We start from the raw sequence: 26,636 nt of genomic DNA, 5'->3' as shown, positions 1-26,636 counted from the left end.
GTGTTGTATTCTGAGTAAGTGAGTGAGGGAATGTGTGTTGTATTCTGAGTAAGTGAGTGAGTGAATGTGTGTTGTATTCTGAGTAAGTGAGTGAGTGAATGTGTGTTGTATTCTGAGTAAGTGAGTGAGGGAATGTGTGTTGTATTCTGAGTAAGTGAGTGAGTGAATGTGTGTTGTATTCTGAGTAAGTGAGTGAGTGAATGTGTGTTGTATTCTGAGTAAGTGAGTGAGTGAATGTGTGTTGTATTCTGAGTAAGTGAGTGAGGGAATGAATGTGTGTTGTATTCTGAGTAAGTGAGTGAGTGAATGTGTGTTGTATTCTGAGTAAGTAAGTGAGTGAGTGAATGTGTGTTGTATTCTGAGTAAGTGAGTGACGGAATGAATGTGTGTTGTATTCTGAGTAAGTGAGTGAGTGAATGTGTGTTGTATTCTGAGTAAGTGAGTGAGTGAATGTGTGTTGTATTCTGAGTAAGTGAGTGAGTGAATGTGTGTTGTATTCTGAGTAAGTGAGTGAGTGAATGTGTGTTGTATTCTGATTAAGTCAGTGAGTTAATGTGTGTTGTATTCTGAGTAAGTGAGTGAGGGAATGTGTGTTGTATTCTGAGTAAGTGAGTGACGGAATGAATGTGTGTTGTATTCTGAGTAAGTGAGTGAGTGAATGTGTGTTGTATTCTGAGTAAGTGAGTGAGGGAATGTGTGTTGTATTCTGATTAAGTCAGTGAGTTAATGTGTGTTGTATTCTGAGTAAGTGAGTTAGGGAATGAATGTGTGTTGTATTCTGAGTAAGTGAGTGAGTGAATGTGTGTTGTATTCTGAGTAAGTGAGTGAGGGAATGAATGTGTGTTGTATTCTGAGTAAGTCAGTGAGTCAATGTGTGTTGTATTCTGAGTAAGTGAGTGAGGGAATGTGTGTTGTATTCTGATTAAGTCAGTGAGTTAATGTGTGTTGTATTCTGAGTAAGTGAGTGAGGGAATGAATGTGTGTTGTATTCTGAGTAAGTGAGTGAGGGAATGTGTGTTGTATTCTGAGTAAGTCAGTGAGTGAATGTGTGTTGTATTCTGAGTAAGTGAGTGAGGGAATGAATGTGTGTTGTATTCTGAGTAAGTGAGTGAGTGAATGTGTGTTGTATTCTGAGTAAGTGAGTGAGTGAATGTGTGTTGTATTCTGAGTAAGTGAGTGAGGGAATGAATGTGTGTTGTATTCTGAGTAAGTGAGTGAGTGAATGTGTGTTGTATTCTGAGTAAGTGAGTGAGGGAATGTGTGTTGTATTCTGAGTAAGTGAGTGAGTGAATGTGTGTTGTATTCTGAGTAAGTGAGTGAGTGAATGTGTGTTGTATTCTGAGTAAGTGAGTGAGGGAATGAATGTGTGTTGTATTCTGAGTAAGTGAGTGAGTGAGTGTGTGTTGTATTCTGAGTAAGTGAGTGAGTGAACGTGTGTTGTATTCTGAGTAAGTGAGTGAGTGAATGTGTGTTGTATTCTGAGTAAGTGAGTGAGGGAATGTGTGTTGTATTCTGAGTAAGTGAGTGAGTGAATGTGTGTTGTATTCTGAGTAAGTGAGTGAGTGAATGTGTGTTGTATTCTGAGTAAGTGAGTGAGTGAATGTGTGTTGTATTCTGAGTAAGTGAGTGAGGGAATGAATGTGTGTTGTATTCTGAGTAAGTGAGTGAGTGAGTGTGTGTTGTATTCTGAGTAAGTGAGTGAGTGAACGTGTGTTGTATTCTGAGTAAGTGAGTGAGTGAATGTGTGTTGTATTCTGAGTAAGTGAGTGAGGGAATGTGTGTTGTATTCTGAGTAAGTGAGTGAGTGAATGTGTGTTGTATTCTGAGTAAGTGAGTGAGGGAATGTGTGTTGTATTCTGAGTAAGTGAGTGAGTGAATGTGTGTTGTATTCTGAGTAAGTGAGTGAGGGAATGAATGTGTGTTGTATTCTGAGTAAGTGAGTGAGTGAATGTGTGTTGTATTCTGAGTAAGTGAGTGAGTGAGTGAGGTGAGTGAGTGAGTGAGTGAGTGAGTGAGTGAGTGAGGTGAGTGAGTGAGGTGAGTAAGTGAACTGGCACAACCCATTTAGCCTCAGTTTGCGCAATTTGCCAGAGCAAAACAAGAGGATCAACGTGTTCATTTCATATCAATTTCATTAATACACGTCGGTTTACATTCAGGTCTAGTCGGGTTTAAAAAATATATATGATGGGTCGGATTCGGGTCTAACGTTATCGGGTCTGTCTGGGGTCGGGCTTTAAAATAAAAACGTTATAGGGTCTGTCTCGGGTTCGGGTAAAAAGCGATTCGGGTCATTTCAGGTCGGGTAAAGATCTTTGGACCCGAGAAGACCTCTACTCTGCAGTAATGTGTCACTGTAAAAAACTACTTGTAAGTCGCTTTGGATAAAAGCATCTGCCATATGAATAAATGTAAATGTAAAATGTAAATGTAAGTACAGTGTGTGTGTGTGTGTGTACAGTAAGTGTGTACCTTTATGCCCTCAGGACCTGCTTCACCTAGAGGTCCGTCAGCACCTCTTGGGCCCTGTAATACAGAAACATACCCGTATCAAAGCTCCTCGTCCTGATGTCACGAGAGTATGATCTCAAAATAACACACAGAGAAAGGCCTTTCAGGATCACAGCTCCATCTCATAAACACTCCTGCAGTTCAATCATAGCTGAAAGAGACACACGTCAGACCAAACACAAACATCATCGCTTCATGTTTCTCATGTGTTCTGTCAGATAATGAGCCAAATCTGTCTGTCAGGTTTCCACCAATCAGAGCAATGTTCTGACTGTAGCTTCAGTGACAACATTCACACAACACAGAAACAGACGGGTCACTTTCTTACCCTGCGTCCTTTCAGTCCGGGAACACCTGCAGCTCCACGTGACCCTTGAGGACCCTCGAGAAACACACACAAACACACGCACACAAAACAACAAACTTAGAGTCAAACGAGAGAAATACCACAAATTTACAACCTCACAGGAATTCAGAGGTAGTTTTGAGGTTTGTTTCTGATAATTATACATGTTTGTATTATTCATCTTTGAATGAAACTGCAGTAACTCATAGAGCAAAGGATTATGGGTAAACTTACTGGTGAGCCTTGTGGGCCAAAGTCGCCAGGACCCCCTGGAAGACCTGGATAACCCTTACACAGAAAACAAGACAGAAAACACAGAGTTAACAAAGAAAATGTACACAGGTGTAAGGTGTTTGTGAACGTTATTCATTACCATTGAGCCTTTCTCTCCCGGAGGACCCAAAGCACCAGGAAGACCCCGCTCTCCCTAAACACACACACACACACATGTTAAAACTGCCCTCTGATAGTGACCAAACTGCTTTTAGTTTTCTTCTGACCTTTTCTCCAGGTTGTCCGATCACTCCTGATGTTCCAGTCAGCCCAGCTGCACCCTAAACAACACAGATGATAAATGAGGGTCAAAAGATGAGCAATAGAAAAGAGACAATACAAGAACTTATATATGTGTGTGTGCGTGCGTGTGTACAGTATGTGTGTGTGTGTGTACAGTATGTGTGTGTGCGTGCGTGCGTGTGTACAGTATGTGTGTGTGCGTGCGTGCGTGTGTACAGTATGTGTGTGTGTGTGTACAGTATGTGTGTGTACAGTATGTGTGTGTGTGTGTGTGTGTACAGTATGTGTGTGTGTGTGTGTGTGTGTGTGTACAGTATGTGTGTGTGTACAGTATGTGTGCATGTGTGTACAGTAAGTGTGCATGTGTGTACAGTAAGTGTGCATGTGTGTACAGTATGTGTGTGTGTACAGTAAGTGTGCATGTGTGTACAGTAAGTGTGCATGTGTGTACAGTATGTGTGTGTGTACAGTAAGTGTGCATGTGTGTACAGTATGTGTGTGTGTACAGTAAGTGTGCATGTGTGTACAGTATGTGTGTGTGTGTGTGTGTGTGTGTGTGTGTGTGTGTGTGTGTGTGTGTGTGTGTGTGTGTGTGTGTGTGTGTGCGTGTGTGTACAGTATGTATGTGTGTACAGTATGTGTGTGTGGGTGTAAAGTAAGTGTGCATGGGTGTACAGTATGTGTGTGTGTACAGTAAGTGTGCATGTGTGTACAGTATGTATGTGTGTACAGTAAGTGTGCATGTGTGTACAGTATGTGTGTGTGTACACTATGTGTGTGTGTACAGTAAGTGTGCATGTGTGTACAGTATGTGTGTGTGTACAGTAAGTGTGCATGTGTGTACAGTATGTGTGTGTGTACAGTAAGTGTGCATGTGTGTACAGTATGTGTGGGTGTAAAGTAAGTGTGCATGGGTGTACAGTATGTGTGTGTGTGTGTACAGTATGTGTGTGTGGGTGTACAGTAAGTGTGCATGGGTGTACTGTATGTGTGTGTACAGTATGTGTGTGTGTGTGTGTACAGTATGTGTGTGTGGGTGTACAGTAAGTGTGCATGTGTGTACAGTATGTGTGTGTGTACAGTATGTGTGTGTGTACAGTATGTGTGTGTGGGTGTTCAGTAAGTGTGCATGGGTGTACAGTATGTGTGTGTGTACAGTATGTGTGTGTGTACAGTATGTGTGTGTGGGTGTACAGTAAGTGTACATGGGTGTACAGTATGTGTGTGTGTACAGTATGTGTGTGTGTGTGTACAGTATGTGTGTGTGGGTGTACAGTAAGTGTGCATGTGTGTACAGTATGTGTGTGTGTACAGTATGTGTGTGTGTACAGTATGTGTGTGTGGGTGTTCAGTAAGTGTGCATGGGTGTACAGTATGTGTGTGTGTACAGTATGTGTGTGTGTGTACAGTATGTGTGTGTGGGTGTACAGTAAGTGTGCATGTGTGTACTGTACAGTATGTGTGGGTGTACAGTAAGTGTGAATGTGTGTACAGTATGTGTGGCTGTAAAGTAAGTGTGCATGTGTGTACAGTAAGTGTGTTTGTACAGTAAGTGTGCATGTGTGTGCAGTAAGTGTGCATGTGTGTACAGTATGTGTGTGTGTGTGTACAGTATGTGTGGGTGTACAGTAAGTGTGCATGTGTGTACAGTATGTGTGGGTGTAAAGTAAGTGGGTGTACAGTAAGTGTGGGTGTAAAGTAAGTGGGTGTACAGTAAGTGTGCATGTGTGTACTGTACAGTATGTGTGGGTGTACAGTAAGTGTGAATGTGTGTACAGTATGTGTGGGTGTAAAGTAAGTGTGCATGTGTGTACAGTAAGTGTGTTTGTAAAGTAAGTGTGCATGTGTGTACAGTAAGTGTGCATGTGTGTACATGCACAGTAAGTGTGCATGTGTGTACAGTATGTGTGTGTGTGGGTGTACAGTATGTGTGTGTGTACAGTATGTGTGTGTGGGTGTACAGTAAGTGTGCATGTGTGTACAGTATGTGTGTGTGTACAGTAAGTGTGCATGTGTGTACAGTAAGTGTGTTTGTACAGTAAGTGTGCATGTGTGTACAGTATGTGTGTGTGTACACTATGTGTGTGTGTACAGTAAGTGTGCATGTGTGTACAGTATGTATGTGTGTACAGTAAGTGTGCATGTGTGTACAGTATGTGTGTGTGTACAGTAAGTGTACATGTGTGTACAGTATGTGTGGGTGTAAAGTAAGTGTGTGTGTGTACAGTATGTGTGTGTGTACAGTATGTGGGTGTGTACAGTAAGTGTGTGTGTGTACAGTATGTGGGTGTGTACAGTAAGTGTGCATGTGTGTACAGTAAGTGTGCATGTGTGTACAGTATGTGTGTGTGTGGGTGTACAGTATGTGTGTGTGTACAGTATGTGTGTGTGGGTGTACAGTAAGTGTGCATGTGTGTACAGTATGTGTGTGTGTACAGTAAGTGTGCATGTGTGTACAGTAAGTGTGTTTTTTTACAGTAAGTGTGCATGTGTGTACAGTAAGTGTGCATGTGTGTACAGTATGTATGTGTGTACAGTAAGTGTGCATGTGTGTACAGTAAGTGTGTTTGTAAAGTAAGTGTGCATGTGTGGACAGTAAGTGTGCATGTGTGTACATGCACAGTAAGTGTGCATGTGTGTACAGTATGTGTGTGTGTGGGTGTACAGTATGTGTGTGTGTACAGTATGTGTGTGTGGGTGTACAGTAAGTGTGCATGTGTGTTCAGTATGTGTGTGTGTGTGTGTGTGTGTGTGTGTACAGTAAGTGTGCATGTGTGTACAGTATGTATGTGTGTACAGTATGTGTGTGTGGGTGTACAGTAAGTGTGCATGGGTGTACAGTATGTATGTGTGTACAGTATGTGTGTGTACAGTATGTGTGTGTGTACAGTATGTGTGTGTGTATGTGTACAGTATGTGTGTGTGTACAGTAAGTGTGCGTGTGTACAGTATGTATGTGTGTACAGTATGTGTGCATGGGTGTACAGTATGTATGTGTGTACAGTATGTGTGCATGTGTGTACAGTATGTGTGTGTACAGTATGTGTGTGTGTGTGTGTGTACAGTATGTATGTGTGTGTGTGTGTGTGTGTGTGTGTGTGTACAGTATGTGTGTGTGTACAGTATGTGTGTGTGTGTACAGTATGTGTGTGTGTACAGTAAGTGTACATGTGTGTACAGTAAGTGTGTGTGTACAGTAAGTGTGCATGTGTGTACAGTAAGTGTGGATGTGTGTACAGTATGTGTGTGTGTGTGTGTGTGTACAGTAGGTGTGCATGTGTGTACAGTATGTGTGTGTGTACAGTAAGTGTGCATGTGTGTACAGTATGTGTGTGTACAGTAAGTGTGCATGTGTGTACAGTATGTGTGTGTGTACAGTATGTGTGTGTGTGTGTGTGTGTACAGTATGTGTGTGTGTGTACAGTATGTGTGTGTGTACAGTAAGTGTGTGTGTGTACAGTATGTGTGTGTGTGTGTACAGTAAGTGTGTGTGTGTACAGTATGTGGGTGTGTACAGTAAGTGTGCATGTGTGTACAGTATGTGTCTGCATATGTATGTGTGTGTGTGTGTGTGTGTGTGTGTGTGTGTGTGTGTGTGTGTGTGTGTGTGTGCGCGGGTGTTCAGTATGTGTATGTGTGTGTGCACGTGTGTACAGTATGTGTGTGTGTGTGTGTTCGTGCGTGCGTGTGTGTGTGCACGTGTGTTTTTGAATAAATATGAATAAACGCAGAAATAACTTTTAAAGGGTTGACAGAATCATGTGATATAATATCCATCAAAAGTTTTTGTCCAGATATTTCAATGTAAGTGTTCAGAAGTCAAAACCATAAATAAGAGATTTAAGAGTTTAAGTTCTCTGTCAACAAACTTTGAGACTGAACAAATGGCAAAACCGTCTCCTCTTATGTAATCTCACATGTGTCTCTTTATGTGCTTCAAAAGAAAACTCAAAAATGTCTTATGCTGTGCTCACATTATCAATTGAACACCAAGAGCTGTGATCAGAGATCATATTATTTGTGTTCAAAGTATTTTTTCATCATGGGGACGTTTTAGATCCCATAGCGCTATATATATATATATATATGCCCGATTCATCTGAGAACAGAGAGTGAAATAATAGCAGGACAGGAGGAACAAATCCTCAAGTTCAGCCTTCTGAAGAAACAAGAAAAGATGTTTTTGAAAGCATTCCAGACAAATGTACACAGATGTTTTACTGGAGAGAGATCAAGTTTACAGTATCTCCCAGTGCATGATGGGATCGAGGAGCTTTTACACATTTTCCCAGAAGAGCCCATGAGCTGCCAGAAACAGAATTTCACATCATTCAAATCTCTGAGAACAAAAACTGTACATTCACCACAGCTCTCATTTATCTCTCCTTAACCTCCAGTTGTTGATATTTGTTTGCTTTGGTTTGTGGTTTAGATGCATCAGAGGTTTCATTCATTCATAAAAACAAACGGCCCAGCAAAGTTTAACAAACTAATCTCATGACTTTTCTGAAGATTCACACAAAGACAATTTTGTATTTTGTATTATATATTTGTTCAATTAAAGCAAAGACATTAGTTTTCCAGAGTTGGACATCATTTTTGGCCCCTACACTGTGTGGAGATGCTTTGAAGAAGCCATAAAGCAACAGAAAAGATTACAGCTCAGCCTTTTCCCTTCATCTGCTCTCATCTTGTTCATTTGGAAAGTGATGTCATGGCATTCATTAAAGAGCTCTTGCTGAACAGACGAGGGGCTGACGGACCCCTGCACTCTAATCCTCCACACATGTTACACCACACGCACATGCCAACGAGAACGCAAATATTATGACTGTGTTCAGGACGACATCGCTGTGCGTCTCCTGATATATATATAATTTCTCTTAAATGTGCTTTTTCTTCCCGTCTGAAGATCAAACAGGACGACAAGATTAACGCTTTTCCAAATGCAAACTCAGCATGTGTCCAAAACAAATTCTCTCATCACAACATTCTCATGAAATGAGTTTTAGAGCTATTTTAACCTTCAGTTCCTCACAACACAGCCATGATAAACATTTATGCATTTGGCAGACACTTTTATCCAAAGCGACTTACATTGCATTGTATTATACATTTGTTTCTGACTATGTGGAATCTCCTGGGATCAAAACCTTGGCGTTGCTAGCAGCATGATCTGACCACTGAGCATCTGGAAGGTTTTCCCAGGATCACAGGAAAGCTATATACAATCCCAGGATCACAGGAAAACAAACACCGAAACTTAACACGATGATCAGAAAATAAAAACACAAATTCTCACAATTCCTAATGAGAGTGAATAATCTTCCAAGTCTATCGCAAATGGGCCAAAGCGCTCGGTGTGGCATCTATATGTATGAATAGAATGACAGAAAGAAAAGGGTAAAGGGTGGTTGCTAGGGTGTTTCTGTGTGGTTGTCTATGATGTTCTGTGTTGTGAGTGGTTGCTATACAGTTTGTTTGTTAGACAGACAGACAGACTTCTACTTACAGGAGGGCCAATTTTCCCAATATTCCCGAGATCTCCGGTTTCCCCCTGAGACAAAGACCAGAAACTGTTTAACATAAAATCCCAGAAACATCTGTAAACAAAACATGATTTAATATATCTGTGTGTTTTATCTTTGAGAAGAAAAACAACTGATGCATTAATGGAGTCTTTTATGGGTTTTTGGTTTCGTGTTTGGCACACAGATGATATTGAAGGTGTGTGATCTCTTCACCTTCAGACCTTCAGGTCCAGGTTCTCCAATCAAACCTTTCCGACCGTGTCTGCCCTGTAGAGAAGAGAGACACGCTTACACCAGTTTCACTGTCAAAACCTGACATCTTAAATCTTTCCAGTAACCTCGTATTGCATGTGTGTCAAACACGGCACAGAAAACAGAGTTTAATCAAAGTCAATTCTGAAAAGAAACCAAGAACGTCACTCACAGTGAGACCAGGACTTCCAGGCGGACCGGGGGGACCTTCATCTCCCTTAAGAAACACACGGAAGCGCTTTAGTAAACATTCAGACATCATTACACACCAGAGAAAAAAGTACATCTGTCAATGATGAAACACAACCTACTGTATTCTATACAGTTCTATTCACCATTTCTGTTTGGATCATTCCATGTCTAGAAACACAAAGTCAGAAAAGCAAAATTCAGCTTTACCTCTGTTCCTTTTGGCCCTGGTGGTCCTTGGGGCCCCCTGACTCCTTGAATACCCTAAAGATCATTCAGGTGTTGTTGAACACAAGCACAGATAGCTCAACATTTTCAAAGGTTTAAAATAAAGCAGATTTTCTGTACCTTTGGTCCCGGGGGGCCGTTAGGTCCTGGTGCACCGATGTCTCCTGGAAACCCCTAACAAACACAGACAACAAATGTCAAAAATACCTGAAAATACACTGTGACCTCACATTGACCTCATCAGGTGATAAATGGCTGTCAGTTCAGCCACACCCACCTGTCACTAGACCACGCCCACTCAGTATAAATAAGGGTCAGTGAGGGATACTGATGGAGGTTACACACGTGAAGAACATTGCATGCTTTTTATTTTTAAGTGACTACGCCACAAAAGTGGTCTTCAACAGAAACGGCAAACCCATCAATGAAATAAGGACAGAACTGCTGTAGAATTTGAAAGTAAGAACGATTTGTGACATCAAATGAAAGGAAATTCTTTAAATAACGTAACCGTTAGAAGCAGAAATATGTATTAAGATATTGTTGACTTGATGTTAGTATCTAATTTTCCAGACATGGTAGTATATTTGATTTGTTTTCAATATTAAAAAATATTAACTTCAACAAACAGGAACACAGCGTGTAATAACACAGAAGCGCCACTAGAGGGCTGATATCAAACTACTGTGACGTCATCAGAGACCCTCACAGTGGACCAGACGCTCTCATCCATTTGCTGCACAGATGCTTCTGTGTTTAAACTGACGAGCCACAGTTACATTTCATCATTAACAAAAGACAAATCAAGATTATCAAAAGCAAAACTAACACAGACCTCGAGGAAGAGGAACACATCACTGAAAAGAACACAATTTACACTGCGTTTACACGGAGCTATTTATTCAACACAATAAACAGAGTATGTGTGATTAATGCATCATGGTAGAAAACTACAGAACAGCTCAATGAAAAAAAGGTTTTGAGTTACGACATCTGATAGACACATGTACCCAAATCCTGCAGACGGTAAACTTTATACATCCTCAACAGACATGTCCATGAATCTGGTGTCAAACAATCAGACCTTTGAGCCTATTTACACGCCAAGAGATTTCAGTGGATTTGTGTCTGATGGTGTTAAAACAAAAAACATGCATGAAACAAGTCAGAAAGTCCCATCTTGAATTGTGACGTGACGTTTCTCTTACCTCAGGTCCCGGTGGCCCCGGAGGTCCCTGTGGTCCCCGTTCCCCCACTTTCCCCTTTCAGAAAGAGAACATCAATAATGAATTTCACGCAACCAAACGTTCAGACCAAGTCCTAAAAAAACACAAGTCTCAGATTTCCAGCAGCAGGTTTCTGGACAATACTTTCTTGTTTAGGGTTAGTCAGCCGATAGAAGCGGTGGGCGGTTAATTTTATTTAGCTTTATTTCCCCCCCGCCAAACGGAGGTGCAGTTTTTCCTGACGTGCACTTGACCCAAAATAAATACAATCCGTCGGAAGTATCAAAACAAGCCGCGACGCCAGATATAACCATTAAAAACCAGAACGTCAGAGATTAAACCAAACTAAATCTAATATCGCCGCCAACAAACATACGGATTAACATTTTAATATAACAGAGCAACATAAATATAACAGAGAATAGATCCAAGTCAGCTGAGAAGAAACTAAAGTCTGTAAAGATCATGAACAAGACGTATGGTCTTACAGGTGGACCAGGTTTCCCACGAGGTCCTGGTGGTCCGGTATTCCCAACCGTTCCCTACAACAACACCAAATAAAAAAATGAGCGCGTTTATACAGAAATATTTCATTCAGGCTTTGCTTGAAACTTGCCTTGTCACCATGGTAACCAGTTTCTCCAGGCTCCCCTCTGAACCCAGGTTCTGCCTAAATCATTCAGTAACACAGAGATTACAGAATAAAGTTATAACACACCGCCGTCATGAGATCACCGCTAGTCAGACCTCTGCTAAATATACAAGTTCACAGGGCCGCTAGAGGCTATTTACATGTGAGAGAAACAAAGAAACAAATTAAATACGTAGTGAGACGCACTCCAAACAAAAAAACACGAGGAAGTCATTAACCGACATATTACAACATGATTATTTTTTATTTCAAGTAGTTTCACATTGAATGGATCTTTATCGTGATATACTGTATTCTGCACAACAACCCTGTACTGACTTTAAAACATATGCACATTACAGCACAGGAATTAAAAGGATATTTCACAGGCAAAGAATATAACTTTCTTCTTGAAGAATTGAGTTATAATACCAACATCTTTTTTCTATCAAGCGGGAGATGGGAGTGAATGGGGGGCGATTATTTGAAGCTCCAAAAAGTGCATCCATCAATCAAAGAACAGCTCGACACGGCTCTGTGGTCTTAATAAAGGTCTTCTGAGTGAATCCATGCGTTTGTTTAAGCGAAACAACCACATTGAGAGCGCTATTAATGTTGATGTCTAACTTCCGTTCTCCCTACGCTGTGCGTGAACCTGAAGCTGTTTTTTTCCAGCAAATAACGTTGACGAAAGCTCCCGAACAGAGGAGACGCCATTCTATTGGAACAAAACGAAAAAGGCTGCGATCATCACTGGAACTTAAGCCTGCCGGAAAAACAAAGGATAACGAAAGTTAGACATCGACATTAATAGCGGAGTCGTGGAGCCGAGTCGAACCGTTCTTTGATGGATGGACTTTTTGGGGCTTCAAAAAATTGCCCCCATTCACTCCCATTCTACCAGTTGGCAGAAAAAAGATGGTGGTGTCATAACTGACATAACATTATTCTTCAAGAAGAAAGTCACATTCAGTGAGGATGCCTGGAGGGTGAGTAAAACAGTTTTTTTTTTATTTGCCTCTGAAATATCCCTTTTAAGTTTACATGTTCACTACAATAATAGAAATATTTAAATCACCTTATCACCTTTCATTCCAGGTGGCCCCACCCCTCCCGTCAAGCCCTGCCAATCAGAGAACAAGTACAGCGGGAGGGTCTTCAATGTCCGGCCAATGAGATTAAGACAAAACAGATGGAGTGGTAATGCGAGCGGATGTTACCTGAAGTCCCACAGTTCCTGGAAATCCATGAGGTCCCTCAGGCCCGGCGTCACCCTGTGAGAGACAAAGACATCAGCATCAGATTCCTTCAAAATCAAAGAGCATCATTCCTGAAACATCCATAAAATCACACTTCTGTGTTTTCTACCACAGAATCAAAAGTGACTCATGAGCGTTTGAAGAACAGGACGAAGCAGCACATCGACTGACAGAAGACACGACTCAACAGCCACATCGTTTCTCCTTCACTGTACTGAATCATTCTGAACAGATTTTGTGGTGTGATGGACATTGAATGACAGATCCACCCGTCCACCACATCATGACGTGAGCCGCTATGAATGCTTCCCTTCGTACAAGCAACACGTTCCAAAGTGACAGGAAACTTCAAATCCACAGACTTTGATTTAAGCTTCACACGCGAGGTCTCTGAAATGAATCCTGACAATGTAATCCGGTCTCACTTTACACACGCCGGCAACCTTTACTCCTGACATCAGCCGGAGCTCTCTTATCTTCTGAAGGAACATTTGATCTTTTACAGGCACATTCTTAAAAACAATCCCATGAAAACAAAATCACCAAAATCACCACGGAACAGTTCATACTGTACAGCAAAATACACATGTGTTTCTGCACCAAATATACTGTGATGGATGGAACATTTACCAACAGTGGGGATTTACAAAAATACAAATTCTTAAATGATATACATTGAATTCCTAAAGGTATAGTAGAAATGGCTGATAAATAAAGCTGATTCGTTTTGAAATATTTTCATTTTAGGATGTAAAGTCCCCGTAAAGCGGAATTTGCAATCGTTTTTACTTCCCTAGGCTTGTGTTTTTCACTGTGAATTGGTTGGATGTATAAAAACAGCCATTGTATTTTGAAATGGAACCAGCAGAGCCGTTGAGATAGAGTCACGACAACCGAAGTTCAACATTTCGTGTATGACATGATTTATGGACCCTTCAGATGTTGCGGCGATGAAATCTTCCCACCGGTTAATCGATGTGTAGAAACGCCGGTGGTACCGGGGGTGAGGGGTTTGCTGTGGGGTCTGGTCGAAGATGCGGCCCTGCACGAGACGCATTTCACTTCGGAATGTCGATTGCATGAATTAATGGTGGGTTCAATATCTTTCTTAATAGAAAAACAAACAAAACTATAAAAAAGTACAACAACGTTTGCTTATATTAAACACAGACCTTATAAAATAAATAATCACAGCACACATCAAGCTAAAAATAAACAAGAAACGAAAATAAAAAACATGTACGTTAGATAAGTTAACAAAAAGAGTAATCACGGCCTACATTGTGTAAGATATAAATCTTTCTGAAGGAAATACGAAATGAAAATCGTTTATGTTAAATAAATGGCAAAGCACAGGCAAATTATATAACATATCATTATTATAGCATTCTTGTGACGAGGGTTCACTTTTCACAGGAGAAGGGCGTTAAACGCAAGCGATGCCATAGTAACAAACAACAATACCTGTTTGTGATAGCGAGTAAAAATATCCTGCACGAGAGAACAAACTGTGCATTTTCAGATGTTTTCGTTCACGCATACTCCACTGTCGTTTCTGTGAAGGAGGCACATTTGCATCTGACTCTTTCCACACAGTAGGCCCTCATTCTACTACGCTGTGCAAAGAAGTATCACAAACGTGAAAACAGTATGACTTACATAGCTTTGAGTAAACTGATTCTACAAAAAAAAACTAAAGTACTTAAATCAATTCAAGATTTTTACTCTTGCTGCGGGGCCCCCTACAGTGCGGGGCCTAGTGCGGTCGCAACAGTTGCATTGCCCAAAAGACGGCCATGAAGGTACGCCACAATCGGTTAGTTTTGCTGCAGCTTCATGCAATAGTAACTTCCGGGAACTAGTGAGTCTCCATGAGCCGCTATTGCTGTGAAAAAAACTGTTCCATTGGAGTCAATGGAGTTGACGCAACTCTCTCTTTCAAGGGCTTTGGGAACCGGCAGCATATTGACTGTTGAAGGGGAGGAGCAGCAGATTCGGTAGCCATCCTTAAAACTAAAAAATCTCTTCCGTCAGCACCTGATCGAATAGTTCTGACTTCTATTTCTCTTACTCTTTCTATCCTTTATAAAAATAAAATCCTTTGCTTTGTATACTGTGGTCATTTATTTGACATTTATGCACTGGGCAGACGCTTTTATCCAAAGCGTTGGGCTATATGAGACCAGTTTTTGCTGCATTTATGCTCTTTGTTGTCCTCATGTTGTTCCAATTGCTTTTCGTTTGCCTCCTTTCTAAGTTTCTTTGGATAAAAGTGTCTGCTAAATGACTAAATGTACATGTAAACGAGCAGATGACTCACACATTTGCCATTTATTTATGAAACGTTTTTTAGACATTTTAATTTCGCAGCACCTTTGGATAAATTGTCAAACTAGCGTATGCCTTCATCTCACTACCATCAAGTGTTCTAGAATTATATTTCAATGAACGTAAGCCCATCTAAAGTCTGTATCATGGTATGTTTCTTTTTAAAGTGCTTGTTTATGTCCACCACCCACTCTTAACCACTCTTTCTCCAGTAGTCTTTATTGTCAAGATATAAAAACAAAGCTTCAGAGAACATCCACTAAGCTATTGAGCCTATAGAGGAGGATTGTAAAGACTTAATCTATCTGCAAAAAAACACATCTTATACACACACGTCATAAAAACACATTTCCCCGGGAGATGTGATAAAAAAGGTCAAAGAGGAAAAAGATAGTAAACATGTGCTGTATTGCATTCATCTGCTGATCTGAGGCCTGGAAAAAAACAACAAACCTAAGAACTTGATGTGAACTGTAGTAATGTCGTAATGATGAGCAGTGATTGAACGATCGACTTGCAGGGATGTTACACAAACTTAGACCGTAAACGAACAAGCTCACGGTTAACAGGCCGTTTTACTGCACTAAACCGATTTCCACGCCTCTAAAAGTCAACTAACGCTGAAAAACTGATCCCAGGAACATCATCAGGAGAAAGCGTCTGATATCTCTGTCACTCGTCCTCTCACACGTGTGTTTAAACAGACGAGTCCTCACCGCAGAACCATCTACATCACTCTGGACAACATCAGACGAGGCCCCGCCCACCAGAAGTGACCGCAATCGCTCGTGAGATATTCATCTCATAAGTGATTCATTTTCTTATGTCTCTCTCTCTCTCTTAATACATTTTTGTAATTATTTCTATCCCTCTCTTTCAGTCTTTATTTCTCTCTCTCTTTCCTACAATATTTTAAATCTTTTAATGAGTTGTTTTTATTCAATTGCTCAGTTTTATATTAGCTTACGTGCATACATGACCATTCATACTTTTAGAAAAGTAAATATGGTCATATGGTGTGTGATGACTGTAAGGTAGTGTTTATTAATACTTTTTTATAGATGTTATTTATCAGAAAGCACGGAAAGATCTTGCAAAGTTTGAATTGATTTGGTGTTTTAAACATGTGTTAATGATGAATGAATTGATATTATTCAGGAGTAAAGGTCTGCTGGTTTTTAATGCTTGATGCTTGACTCAACTAATGGATGTTACGTTTCTTGCGTCTCTTTATAATCGCAGTTTTTTTATCTTCTTCAAAGAAAATATTTCGCCAAAACAAAGTTCATCTCCAGTACTGAAGCGTTGTGATGTTATTAATATTTTGTTGGTAGGAGCCACTGGTGTGACTCAAGTGAAAGTGAAAAGTGACCTATTTGTCAGTTATGGAGAACCATACCTGAAATGTGACCTCTGCATTTAACCCGTCCAGTGAGTAGTGAACACACGCACAGCAAGTGGTGAACACACGTACACCCGGAGCAGTGGGCAGCTATCACTGCAGCGCCCGGGGAGCATGTAGGGGTAAAGTGCCTTGCTCAAGGGCACCTCAGTCGTTTCCTTCCGGCCCTGAGGATCCAACTGGCAACTTTCTGGTCACGAGTCCAACTCTCTAACCATTAGGCCACGACTGCCCCATACTCAACTCAACTCTGTACAGTAGCAGAAGAGTAAAGGACAATAACACACTGATGACGTCCTGACACCGTTACCGCTCAACTCTTCAAAATAAACGTGCTTAAAAGGCGACCCCACAGAAGAACCACTTTTGTTCCAAAGGTTCTTTAAAGAACCATCTTTCTTTTTATAATCTTAGGAACCTTTTTTCGCCACAAAGAACCTTTCGTGTGAGTGTAGTCAAACAAAGTAAGACTTTCAGAAACATCATCAGACACAAAACAAATCATCTGAACCACTAGATCAAAGCACACATGATGCTTCTGCTTTGTGTGTAAGGAATGATATATACACGTTATGTAAGTGTAGGACTCACTCTGAGACCCGGGAAACCACCGCTGCCGGATCCCCCAACAGGGCCCTAAAAAACAGACAAAACAACAGAATTCAGCTACAAAACAATATCATTCTTCATCGTGATCTGTCTTTTTAGCATCTGGTTGTTTAACAGGGTTTAACGGATGACAGCAGAGATTGTGTACCTCATTTCCGTCCGGTCCAGGCGGTCCTCTCTCACCCGCATCACCCACAACACCCTGTAAAAATACAGATGAGTTTCCAGCATCTTTCCACATCACTCAATGTTCTGCTGAACGCTGGCGGCCCGAGGCCAAACTGTTCCATGATGCAACACACCAGACACGCGTCTGCCGATCCTTTGAGTGATAATCTGACGCTGTGCTCGTCTGATGATACGCCGTTATTAATTCAAACATTGATCAAAGTTTGGAAAAATTCCAAGTTAAAGCCACAATATATACATTTGGACAGCTAGATGGTGCACTTTTAGAAACAACTACATGACGTTGTGTAGGAAAGTGGAATTATGGGACATATGGTTTTCACCATCCAGAGGCGTATGGAGATCACCCATCATGTTCACGGACGAGGTCATGAATGAGTTTTTATTTGATGTCATTGTAATAAATTATCTTACAAGAAACGTGGAATGTAAAGCTACGTTACCCTGTGAATGATATTGGACTTTAACGATTGATTTGGTAGCGTAATGCTACACAGTTTAACGTGTTTAAAACAGTCATACAGTCGTCGTTTGAAAAGTAAACTACGTTTATGCTTGTTTGTGTTTCCTTTAGTCACCAAAGAGTAATCGTGATCAATAATAACAGAACAACGGATGCTGTATAAGCACTTCTGCCGTAGTTTCTACAGCCGGAAACTGAGGGTCGTGAGGAGCAGCGGATATTAAGTCACTGATATGAGACAAACACAAGAGAGACAAGAGACGGGACTTTAGTTTAAATAGGAATTTCTCTGGATCTGCACATTCTTGGGAACATTCGGGATCATGTAAGTACACAACTCCATGAAATATATCACACCGTGCAAGGGATTTGGGGATATTTCACAGCAAAATTATTCCATATTGTGGCTTTAAATGACTTTTAATTGTGTAATAACAAAAAGAGAGACAAAGCTTTACAAAAATCTAAACACATATCCTAAAGTGAACGTTACATTTCTGTCGTCATTAATTCGTTTTTAAGGTGGCTGTAAGTCTGTACGTGACTCTCCTTTCTATAGAGGAACAAAAAGAAGATATTTAGAGAAATGTCTCTGTGGTTTTGTGAAGTCAATGGGGTTCAGTGTTGTTTGATGATCGACATTCTTCAAAATATCTTCTTTTGTGTTCGGCAGAAGAAAGAAACTCATTTTAGTCACAGTAATCCCTTTCAGTTAGTGATTGATTTATATACTGTATGAATATTTTATGAGACATTTTTTCCACTCTGTCTCGCATTGAACAAAGAAAGCCGAGTTTGTTTTAATGTGATGGTGCAGCACATGCGGTCGTTCATGCACTGATGCAGCGCTGGGAGTGGATGTGCATGTTGTGTCGTTTAGACCCCGGCGGCCTCTGAATGTTTTCCAACAAGCTTTCATCCGCTCAACGTCTCTGTGATGAATCACTCGCGCCTGCAGACAGCAGGCATTGTGCCCAGACCTCTGTTGTGATTTTAACAGGCTTCTACATTTAAGACTTTTCTGCAGGGAATAGAAGACACTTTCTAGCACTACATCACAGTCTTACAATCTGCAAAACAGCTACTGAGATGCATTGGAGCATTATTTAATTTCAACACAAAAACCACAGATGAGATCTCTTCAAAAGCTCAATGTTTCTCGTAGACATTGCAAGTAGAGCAACTTTGGTCTCATGTGTATCTCAGATGTTTCTCTTGAGAAAAAGAGTCACATCACAAATGTAGTTTTAGAGTTTTAGAAGAGATGTCAACGATGTGTCTGCAATCAAAAGTCTCATCGCATTTTTTGTTGATACACAACTGAGAACTCCGTCAAATCGTCTGAGCTCTGAAAGAAACTTTACCCACATGTACATCAGACAGAGAAACAGACCTCCTGATGTCTCCAGGAATTAAAGAATGTGTTGTGATGTTTTTTTTAAACACATCTTTCTTCTGTGATTCCTCGGGATAGTGCAGCTGGCGGCCAGATGATAATCTTTTTCCGCGCACAAGTAACTTCATGATTCGGCCGTCACAGATACGCATCGCTTATTTGCATAATGACTAAAAACGAACGCTTGAAACAGAAGGGAGAGATGTTACCTGTCTTCCTTTAGGTCCCTTGATTCCCGCAGGACCTGGAATTCCCTGAAGCACAGATTCAGAAGAGCACAGTTACTTAAGCAACTCACATCCGTCCTTCTGCCCCGGAGGACATTATCAATCTCAACTCTGTTCTGTCTTTCAAGTTGATATTTAGGATGTTTAACCGTTTGTCATTCACTGTCAAATATGTCCATCAGTCTCAACGTTTGGCCCGGACGTATGCTGCACGTCTGCCTACGAGACTTCCGCTGTATGTTCATCTACCGTAAACTCATTTTCAGTTCATACACACATGTGTTCAGTGTTAAACTTACTCTCTCGCCCTCCGGTCCGGGTGGTCCTGCAACTCCTGGTGGTCCGATGAAGCCCTGACATAAGACACACACACACGTGTCAAACCTTAACCTCACATTTAAAGTTTCTTCATGTTATTTCAGCAACTGCATCTGATGATTCAAATAACATTTACATATTTACACATTTTGATTATTCACAGAGAGAGAGAGAGATGAATTGATTAATGCTTTGTTTGTCGTAGGGGGCGGAGCCTCAAGCGTCACATTCTTCTGTGTTGTTAAGTGAGATCAAATGTAGTCAATGATGAAAGAAGTCTCTCTCTCTCTCTCTCTCTCTCTCTGTCTCTCTCTCTCTCTCTCTGTCTCTCTCTCTCTCTCTCTCTCTCTCTCTCTGTCTCTCTGTCTCTGTCTCTCTCTCTCTGTCTCTCTGTCTCTCTCTCTCTCTCTCTCTCTCTCTCTCTCTCTCTCTCTCTCTCTCTCTCTCTCTCTCTCTGTCTCTCTGTCTCTCTCTGTCTCTCTGTCTCTCTGTCTCTCTGTCTCTCTGTCTCTCTCTGTCTCTCTCTCTGTCTCTCTCTCTCTGTCTCTCTGTCTCTCTCTCTCTCTCTGTCTCTCTGTCTCTCTGTCGTCTCGTCATTTGTACCGGAAAACTAGACAAAATCACAGATTAAGAAAGTAATTTTTGATCTCCGAATCGCTGCTGAAAAAGAAAACTAACACCCAAACAATTTTGTGGCTAAATGCTTGATGTTTGTTCTGTATGTGAAAAACTTTTGAATTATATTCAAAGTAGCAGCACACGTCAATTTTTCATCCTGTTATTTTAAATCTTGACTGGTGATGAGTTGCTGTAACTTTAAACTTTTGTTATAAGCAAAGTTGTAATTGCTTATTTTCACAAGTTACAGTAAAACACATGTTGCCATGACTCATTCATCACATCAGTTTAAGGCCTAGCCACACATACGCAGGTATTTTTATAAACAGAGTTTCTCATCCTACGTTATCCAAAATGTCTTCGTCCACATTAAAACACGTTATAAAGCGCTGTCAACATGCGATTTTAAAAATATCCGTATTCATGTGGACAAGGGTCTGAGTGTACGTGGTGTAGTAAACGGAAAAGTTTTTCCTTCTTTTATAAAAAAGTTTCACATACACACGACACCGTTGTCAAAACCATGACAAGACGCTGTATTGCACATGCCAGACCAGTGGCACTTTTAATACCCTTTTTTGTTTTTAAAGTCCCCTGTGAACTGGAAGTTGCGATCGTTTTTACTTCCGTATTTTGAAGCGTTTCCAAGTCAAATGGAATTTCCTTCGAGAAAAATAGAAGGCGTGGCTTTCGTCTTTCTCTGCGATTTGATTGGATGGATAAAAACAAATGTTGCATTATGAAATGGAGCAGGCTGACCCGGAAAGTTTAGGAGAGAATGACCCACATTGATAAACTATTCACGCAGCAATATTTCATCAAAAATAGGCATTGTAATTTCTTTTTTCATTGTAAAAGTTTACTCCGAGACAATAACACAGACGTTTTCAAAAACGAGCCGTTTTCAAGTATTTCAGCCAAAACGCATTAAAACATTTCCGTGTAAACAGCCTCTCAAACAAGTAAAAGAAAATAAGTGAACCCATTTGAACCGGTTAATGTTGTACATAAGAATTTGTAATATTCTGATCTGAAAAACTGCAGGTTTATTAAGATACATTCCAAGTGTTTCTCACTAATCTAACGTCTTCAAATCCTTACAGGATCAGTCTCAGATCAGTGTCGATGTGAAACGCGGATGTCTGTCTGATCTGCTCGAGATATGAAGACTGCGCTGTCACAGCATTTCAACAGAAAAACAAGAGATGATGATGTACGTACATTAACACCTTTAGGTCCCGGGTTTCCCTCAGGTCCAGCCAAACCCTACGTGAGAAAAAAGAAACGGAAAATCAGTATTTGAGCCGGTAAGATATATGGAGGATTTAAGGATAAATATTCCCTGGTTAAAAATAACACATTCAATTCTATGTGGTGTATTTTTCTGTTGTTGTGGTTTTAGTGGATATCGGTCACTGCACCTGCCTGCCAGGGTAACCTGTCGCCCCAGCTACGCCCGGCAGTCCCGGCACACCCTAAAACCAAGAGAAAGAGACATGTGAATGACGGATGAGAAGATTTGCCAGCGGGTGAATAGAGACCCTTTTGTTCCCTGTGGCATCTCTCTCTCTCTCTCTTTAAGATCCAAGGGGCAGACGGGTGTGTCGGGTGACCCTGGCTGAAGTCCAGACGACTGCTACTGGACGCGGGGCGAGATGGACTCCAGCGAGGATCGTCTTTGCATCAGGTGACTGGATATAAAGACTGCGCTTTGTGACTGAATGAAACTTTCATCATATTGAGTTGCAGAACCTTCCGGCGACGATTATTGAGGAGGTACAAAGGTACAACTCATGCAGTTTAATGCCATGTCAAACATTGAGAGAAAGAGAGAGAATTGTATCCTGAACCAACAAGTGAAATGTGAAGAAAATAAACTTGTTTTAGATTCAGTTTCCCGTAAAACTGGCTGAATGAAGTTTCAATTTAGATCCCGATCAGACATCGTACAAAAAAGTGCTTGATGATATTCGTCAGCTTAACTACATTAACACGTTAAAGCCACAAATAATGTTATATTATCAAAGCTAAAGATTTAAAAATTCAACTTTTCTCATTTGCACGAAATAAGAACTTTTAAATAAGTTAAATAAGAGCTTTTATTCTATCAACTAGCTTAAACTTCGTAAATACACTTTTAATTTTTTTCTCCTTTAAAGAGTTCAATGTAGACTCTTTGTTATCAGACTGTTGTGCATGTAAACCTGCTTCAGTAAGGAAGTGTGGACGGTTGCCAGGGTGTTGCTTTACAGTTGCTAAGGAGTTTGTGTTCGTCGGGGGATTCTGGGTGGTTGCCCACTGGCACAAATCTCATTGATGTTCTGCTGTCTAAATATAGCTCTCTTCTCTCCCTCAATGTACTGTACAAGATGTTTTTCACGTTTTACTGCTTGGAAGTTACGGGCCAAAGATTAAGATTGTTTTTTGTGCGTATGGCACTATTAACCAAACTTCACAACACACAAGCACTAAACGTTCACAATAACTGTTTGTTTTTAGTGTTCACCTGTTCTCCGGGCAGACCCGCTGGTCCTGGATAGCCTTTGGGTCCCTGCAGGTGAAAACAAAAGAAAAGCACTATGACTATAGACCAACAATATGTAGAGAGAAAACAAGCGGTGAGAGAGAGAGAGAGAGAGAGAGAGATAGACTAGATGTGTAGTCGCGCAGTACATTTTGTGGATTTTGTTTCCTAAAGTTCAAGCGGCGACGCAGACGAACAGCGTTTAGGAATTTTCTGAGACCTGTCAGAAGCCTTTAAAGTTTTCACTGTCTGACAGCCCCAGCGAGACCTCGTGAAAGAAAGACAAGTCACGACAGTGAGACAGGGAGGGTACGACGAACAGCTCACCTCCAAACATTTTCACCTGAAATCTGTAAAGTTTTCATTGAATCTACAAATCTGTCAGCAGTCTGAATGTAAAGGTTTGATATAAGGTTTGGGGTCGGTGGTACTGATGCCTGTTTGCCAGCGGGTGGCGCTGTGCGTTGGACTGAGAGGAGAGAAATTCAGTGCATTGCAACTTCGTGGTTTGGAAAATTCCAGGTCTGAGAGGTCAGAGGTCACAGTGATTTATGCCTGCCCTGATCTGGGCCTTCTGCCTGAGGTCGGTAAAGTGCACAGTGCACACGCTCAATACTAATGACCTATAAACGCACCATTTGAAGTGCACTGCACTCGGGATTATCTAAAGTGAACGTGGAAGGCCAAACAGCTTTGTTTCAGAGAACATTCAATCTGGCTTGATCTAAAACAGAACACACGGTTTTCACCGTCTAATTCAAAACGGATGGATAAGATCTACTCAGCAATACATCACAAAACAATCTGAACGTTTATATTCACTCAATAGAACGGGGCTAGTAAGCTGATGTTGCTGAAAAGATGTGCGGTCGGATTTGCAAAACAAAGAAAATTCTTCTTAACTGGCATGTTTAATCCTTAATTATAATTTAAGAAAAAAGGTAGAAAAAAAGGTAGTTTATTCCCAAAAAAAACACTTTTAAGACAGTTCTTAAAGATTTTCTCAAAAAATTTAGAAGAATCCGAATTCTGCCGTAAATTTCATCTTAAAATGAAGACAGCCTCGCGCTTGTCTTAAATCTCAAAAGGTAAGATGTTAAATACATGTATTTGGTTGTTTCACATGTGACGTGTATTGTATTGTTTTGGGCCAGATTTGACATTAACTTGCAATTAAAGAATATTTATTTTGATATAATAATGATAAGGTCTAGCTCGCTTTAGCTTTCATCATGAAACACAGACCGCTTTTTACATAATTTTAGAACAAAGTGACTCGAAGTAGTAACACACAAAAAAAGGGAATTTTTAACGCTTGCTAACATATTAGCTAACATGCGGTCGTCAATGCAGTTTAACACATAACATGCTAATATACAGTATATAGGCTATATGAGAATGCAATGAGCTTCTTATGCACATAAAGTTTATTGTATAGATAAACATATACAGTTACCATACGAGCAAGCGAGTGTAATCATATCATTTAAAAGATATTCTTAAGAAAACGTTTTAAGAAATGTTTTTACGAACATTCTTACGAAGGTGCTCGTCTCAAGAATTTATCTCAAGAACAATCGTATATTTTGTTAAAAGATCTGTTCCGTGAATCCGGCCCCTGATCCTCAATCTCAGACCACGATTCACCCACTCAAAGCAACAGTTGTGTTTTTATCACTTTCCAGGTTAATTTGACACCTGACGGTTCTAAAACCAGCTCACTGCCTCTGAATCCAATAAAACATCAGCGCTGTCCAAACAGGATCTATTTCCAACGCAAACTCACTTTCACTCACAAACACTCTTAACTGGACTCTTGGGACGGTGCCAAGCAGAAATCCAATTTCACCGGGCCGCTCTGAACCAAACGCTGACCCACAACAAGCCCCGGTCATCAATCCTCAGGCATCACTGCCATTCCCAACTAAACCAAAATATAAAACACACCGATTATTTCCTACGGCAATCCCTCCATGTTTTCATCAAAACATAAACTTGAGACATTCTCATGCACCACGTTTCATGCTTTCTTGCAAGTGATTTATCATGTTTAAAAACAAAAATTGATTAAATGAATCCTTAAAAATGAAAAAAAAAACTTTTTATAAGATGCAGGCATGGATAATGCATGTTTATACTGACAACAGGAGAAAGAATTACACTTAACTTAAGGTCTGAAAACTGCAAAAACATCTGACGATTTGCAAATCTGACCAGACAAGAATTCCAGAAAGTAGCATCTGTTCCCATAAAATTATGCCGTTTATTTTTTATAAGCATTCAATTTTAACACTCAAAGTCTTTATTATGATTTATGTATTAGACACGATAGCAGTAAAACTAGAATTTATCTTAACATATAGATGTATTCTCTTAAAGGAGCAGTTGACCAAAACAATCGTCCCAATTCACTCGACCATTGTAATTTGGGCGGAATGTGGACCATTGTTGGGTGAAGCGATCCCTTTAAAAATGTGTAAAAAGCAAAACCATATAAAGCAGGATGAACTGTGACCCTTATATCCTCTGCACCGCTGTTCCTCGACAAAATATACTCTCATCCAAAAACATAGAAATCATGAGAACTAAACTAGTTGAGAATGTATTTTTTGCAGCGGGCACTCCTCAAATGTCTCATCCTTCGTCTCTAAACTGTGTTTGAGTTACACGATCTACCTCTTGCACAAACTGAGCTCTTTTGAAGATGCAACATCAGCGACACCCCACACAGGACCTTTTCTCTAATCATGACCTTTGACCCCTCCTCAGGTTCTAACAGGAAGTGTGTCGGCTCCTGGGCTTCAGGAAGTGAGAATTACACTGAGTCTTTATACACATCCATAACCCAATCCAGACGCCGCTGAGAGGACGGCAGCGAAACGCAGCGACCATCACACAGTTTTACAGGAGAGACTTAGTCAACGTACCTTCACACCTTGGTCACCCTTAGGACCCTGTGGACCTGGACGTCCTCTTTCACCCTGAAACACAAAACGGGAGAAACGGGACATTGACCTACGTCGCCTGAGGGTCAAAAATAAAGCAACTGGATTCACTTTGTCTTTTACTAATGACAGACACTCTTCAACGACAGTGAAGAAGAAAGCTGAGATCCAGAAAATATCAAAAGCTGTGTGCAACCTTTCTAAAGATACATTTCATAACTTTATAGAATTGTGCCCGTTCATCTGAGAACAGGACATGAAAGGAGAATATGAGATGTGTATGATGGACCTGATCTCCTGCAGGAGCCTGACCCGGGGACAGTCCTGGATCTCCTTTTGCTCCCTGTAAAATAAAGAAATCACTTCAAATATCACATTCACTTTAATGTCATATATTCCTTGACACAGCCAGTGGGCAGGAAAACCTCACGCGAATGCCAACAGTTTCAGATGACATGTCAAGTTTATGATAGATTCTGTTTCATCTCTCCTGTTGACTGATAAATGCTTCTTCTGACAAATACAGACAAGTGTGAACGGCCGGGATTGACGGAGATCTGGAGATGTTTTAGATGTTTTCACACGCCCATTCAAACCCACACAACAGTTCAGAAACACTTGCTGTTGAACTCAATATTCAGAAACAGAACCCATCAGTTTGATCATTTATTCATTCAACCAACTTGTGTTTCTTCATAGATTCTGTGTGCGTTTTCTTCATTCTTAACTCAATTTCAGCATCTCAGTCGATTTAAACTCAAGTCGATGGGACAATTTGGTATCCTACATCGACCTAAGCTGCATGTCTTTGTGAAGAAGCCCACGCTGACACGGGTAGAAATATCAGTATTCCCATTCACGTCTTGTTTGAATTACATAATAAATACCCAAACTGCCCGTTGCAAAGACTTCCCAAAACGCACTTTGA

At 40.7% G+C, this 26,636-nt stretch overlaps 1 protein-coding gene across 1 annotated transcript in view; it reads right to left on the bottom strand.

Moving 5' to 3' along the window:
- col24a1 (collagen type XXIV alpha 1 chain) overlaps positions 1-26,636 on the bottom strand; it is a gene marked incomplete at its 5' end in the record, with an annotated part of 54,288 nt that overhangs the window by 15,600 nt on the left and 12,052 nt on the right. The window contains 24 exons of the mRNA XM_079478236.1: positions 2,473-2,526; positions 2,840-2,893; positions 3,092-3,145; positions 3,231-3,284; positions 3,358-3,411; positions 8,886-8,930; positions 9,118-9,171; positions 9,329-9,373; positions 9,556-9,609; positions 9,694-9,747; positions 10,782-10,835; positions 11,288-11,341; positions 11,416-11,469; positions 12,509-12,553; positions 12,651-12,704; positions 17,011-17,055; positions 17,177-17,230; positions 19,286-19,330; positions 19,603-19,656; positions 21,461-21,505; positions 21,661-21,714; positions 22,746-22,790; positions 25,691-25,744; positions 25,998-26,051. Coding sequence (XP_079334362.1) covers positions 2,473-2,526; positions 2,840-2,893; positions 3,092-3,145; positions 3,231-3,284; positions 3,358-3,411; positions 8,886-8,930; positions 9,118-9,171; positions 9,329-9,373; positions 9,556-9,609; positions 9,694-9,747; positions 10,782-10,835; positions 11,288-11,341; positions 11,416-11,469; positions 12,509-12,553; positions 12,651-12,704; positions 17,011-17,055; positions 17,177-17,230; positions 19,286-19,330; positions 19,603-19,656; positions 21,461-21,505; positions 21,661-21,714; positions 22,746-22,790; positions 25,691-25,744; positions 25,998-26,051 — 1,233 coding nt within the window. The remainder of the gene's footprint in view (positions 1-2,472; positions 2,527-2,839; positions 2,894-3,091; positions 3,146-3,230; positions 3,285-3,357; positions 3,412-8,885; positions 8,931-9,117; positions 9,172-9,328; positions 9,374-9,555; positions 9,610-9,693; positions 9,748-10,781; positions 10,836-11,287; positions 11,342-11,415; positions 11,470-12,508; positions 12,554-12,650; positions 12,705-17,010; positions 17,056-17,176; positions 17,231-19,285; positions 19,331-19,602; positions 19,657-21,460; positions 21,506-21,660; positions 21,715-22,745; positions 22,791-25,690; positions 25,745-25,997; positions 26,052-26,636) is intronic.

This window comes from Barbatula barbatula (genome assembly GCF_947034865.1).
Source record: "Barbatula barbatula genome assembly, chromosome: 17".
NCBI classification, from domain to species: domain Eukaryota; kingdom Metazoa; phylum Chordata; class Actinopteri; order Cypriniformes; family Nemacheilidae; genus Barbatula; species Barbatula barbatula.
This window is presented reverse-complemented; position numbering and strand designations above follow the sequence as displayed.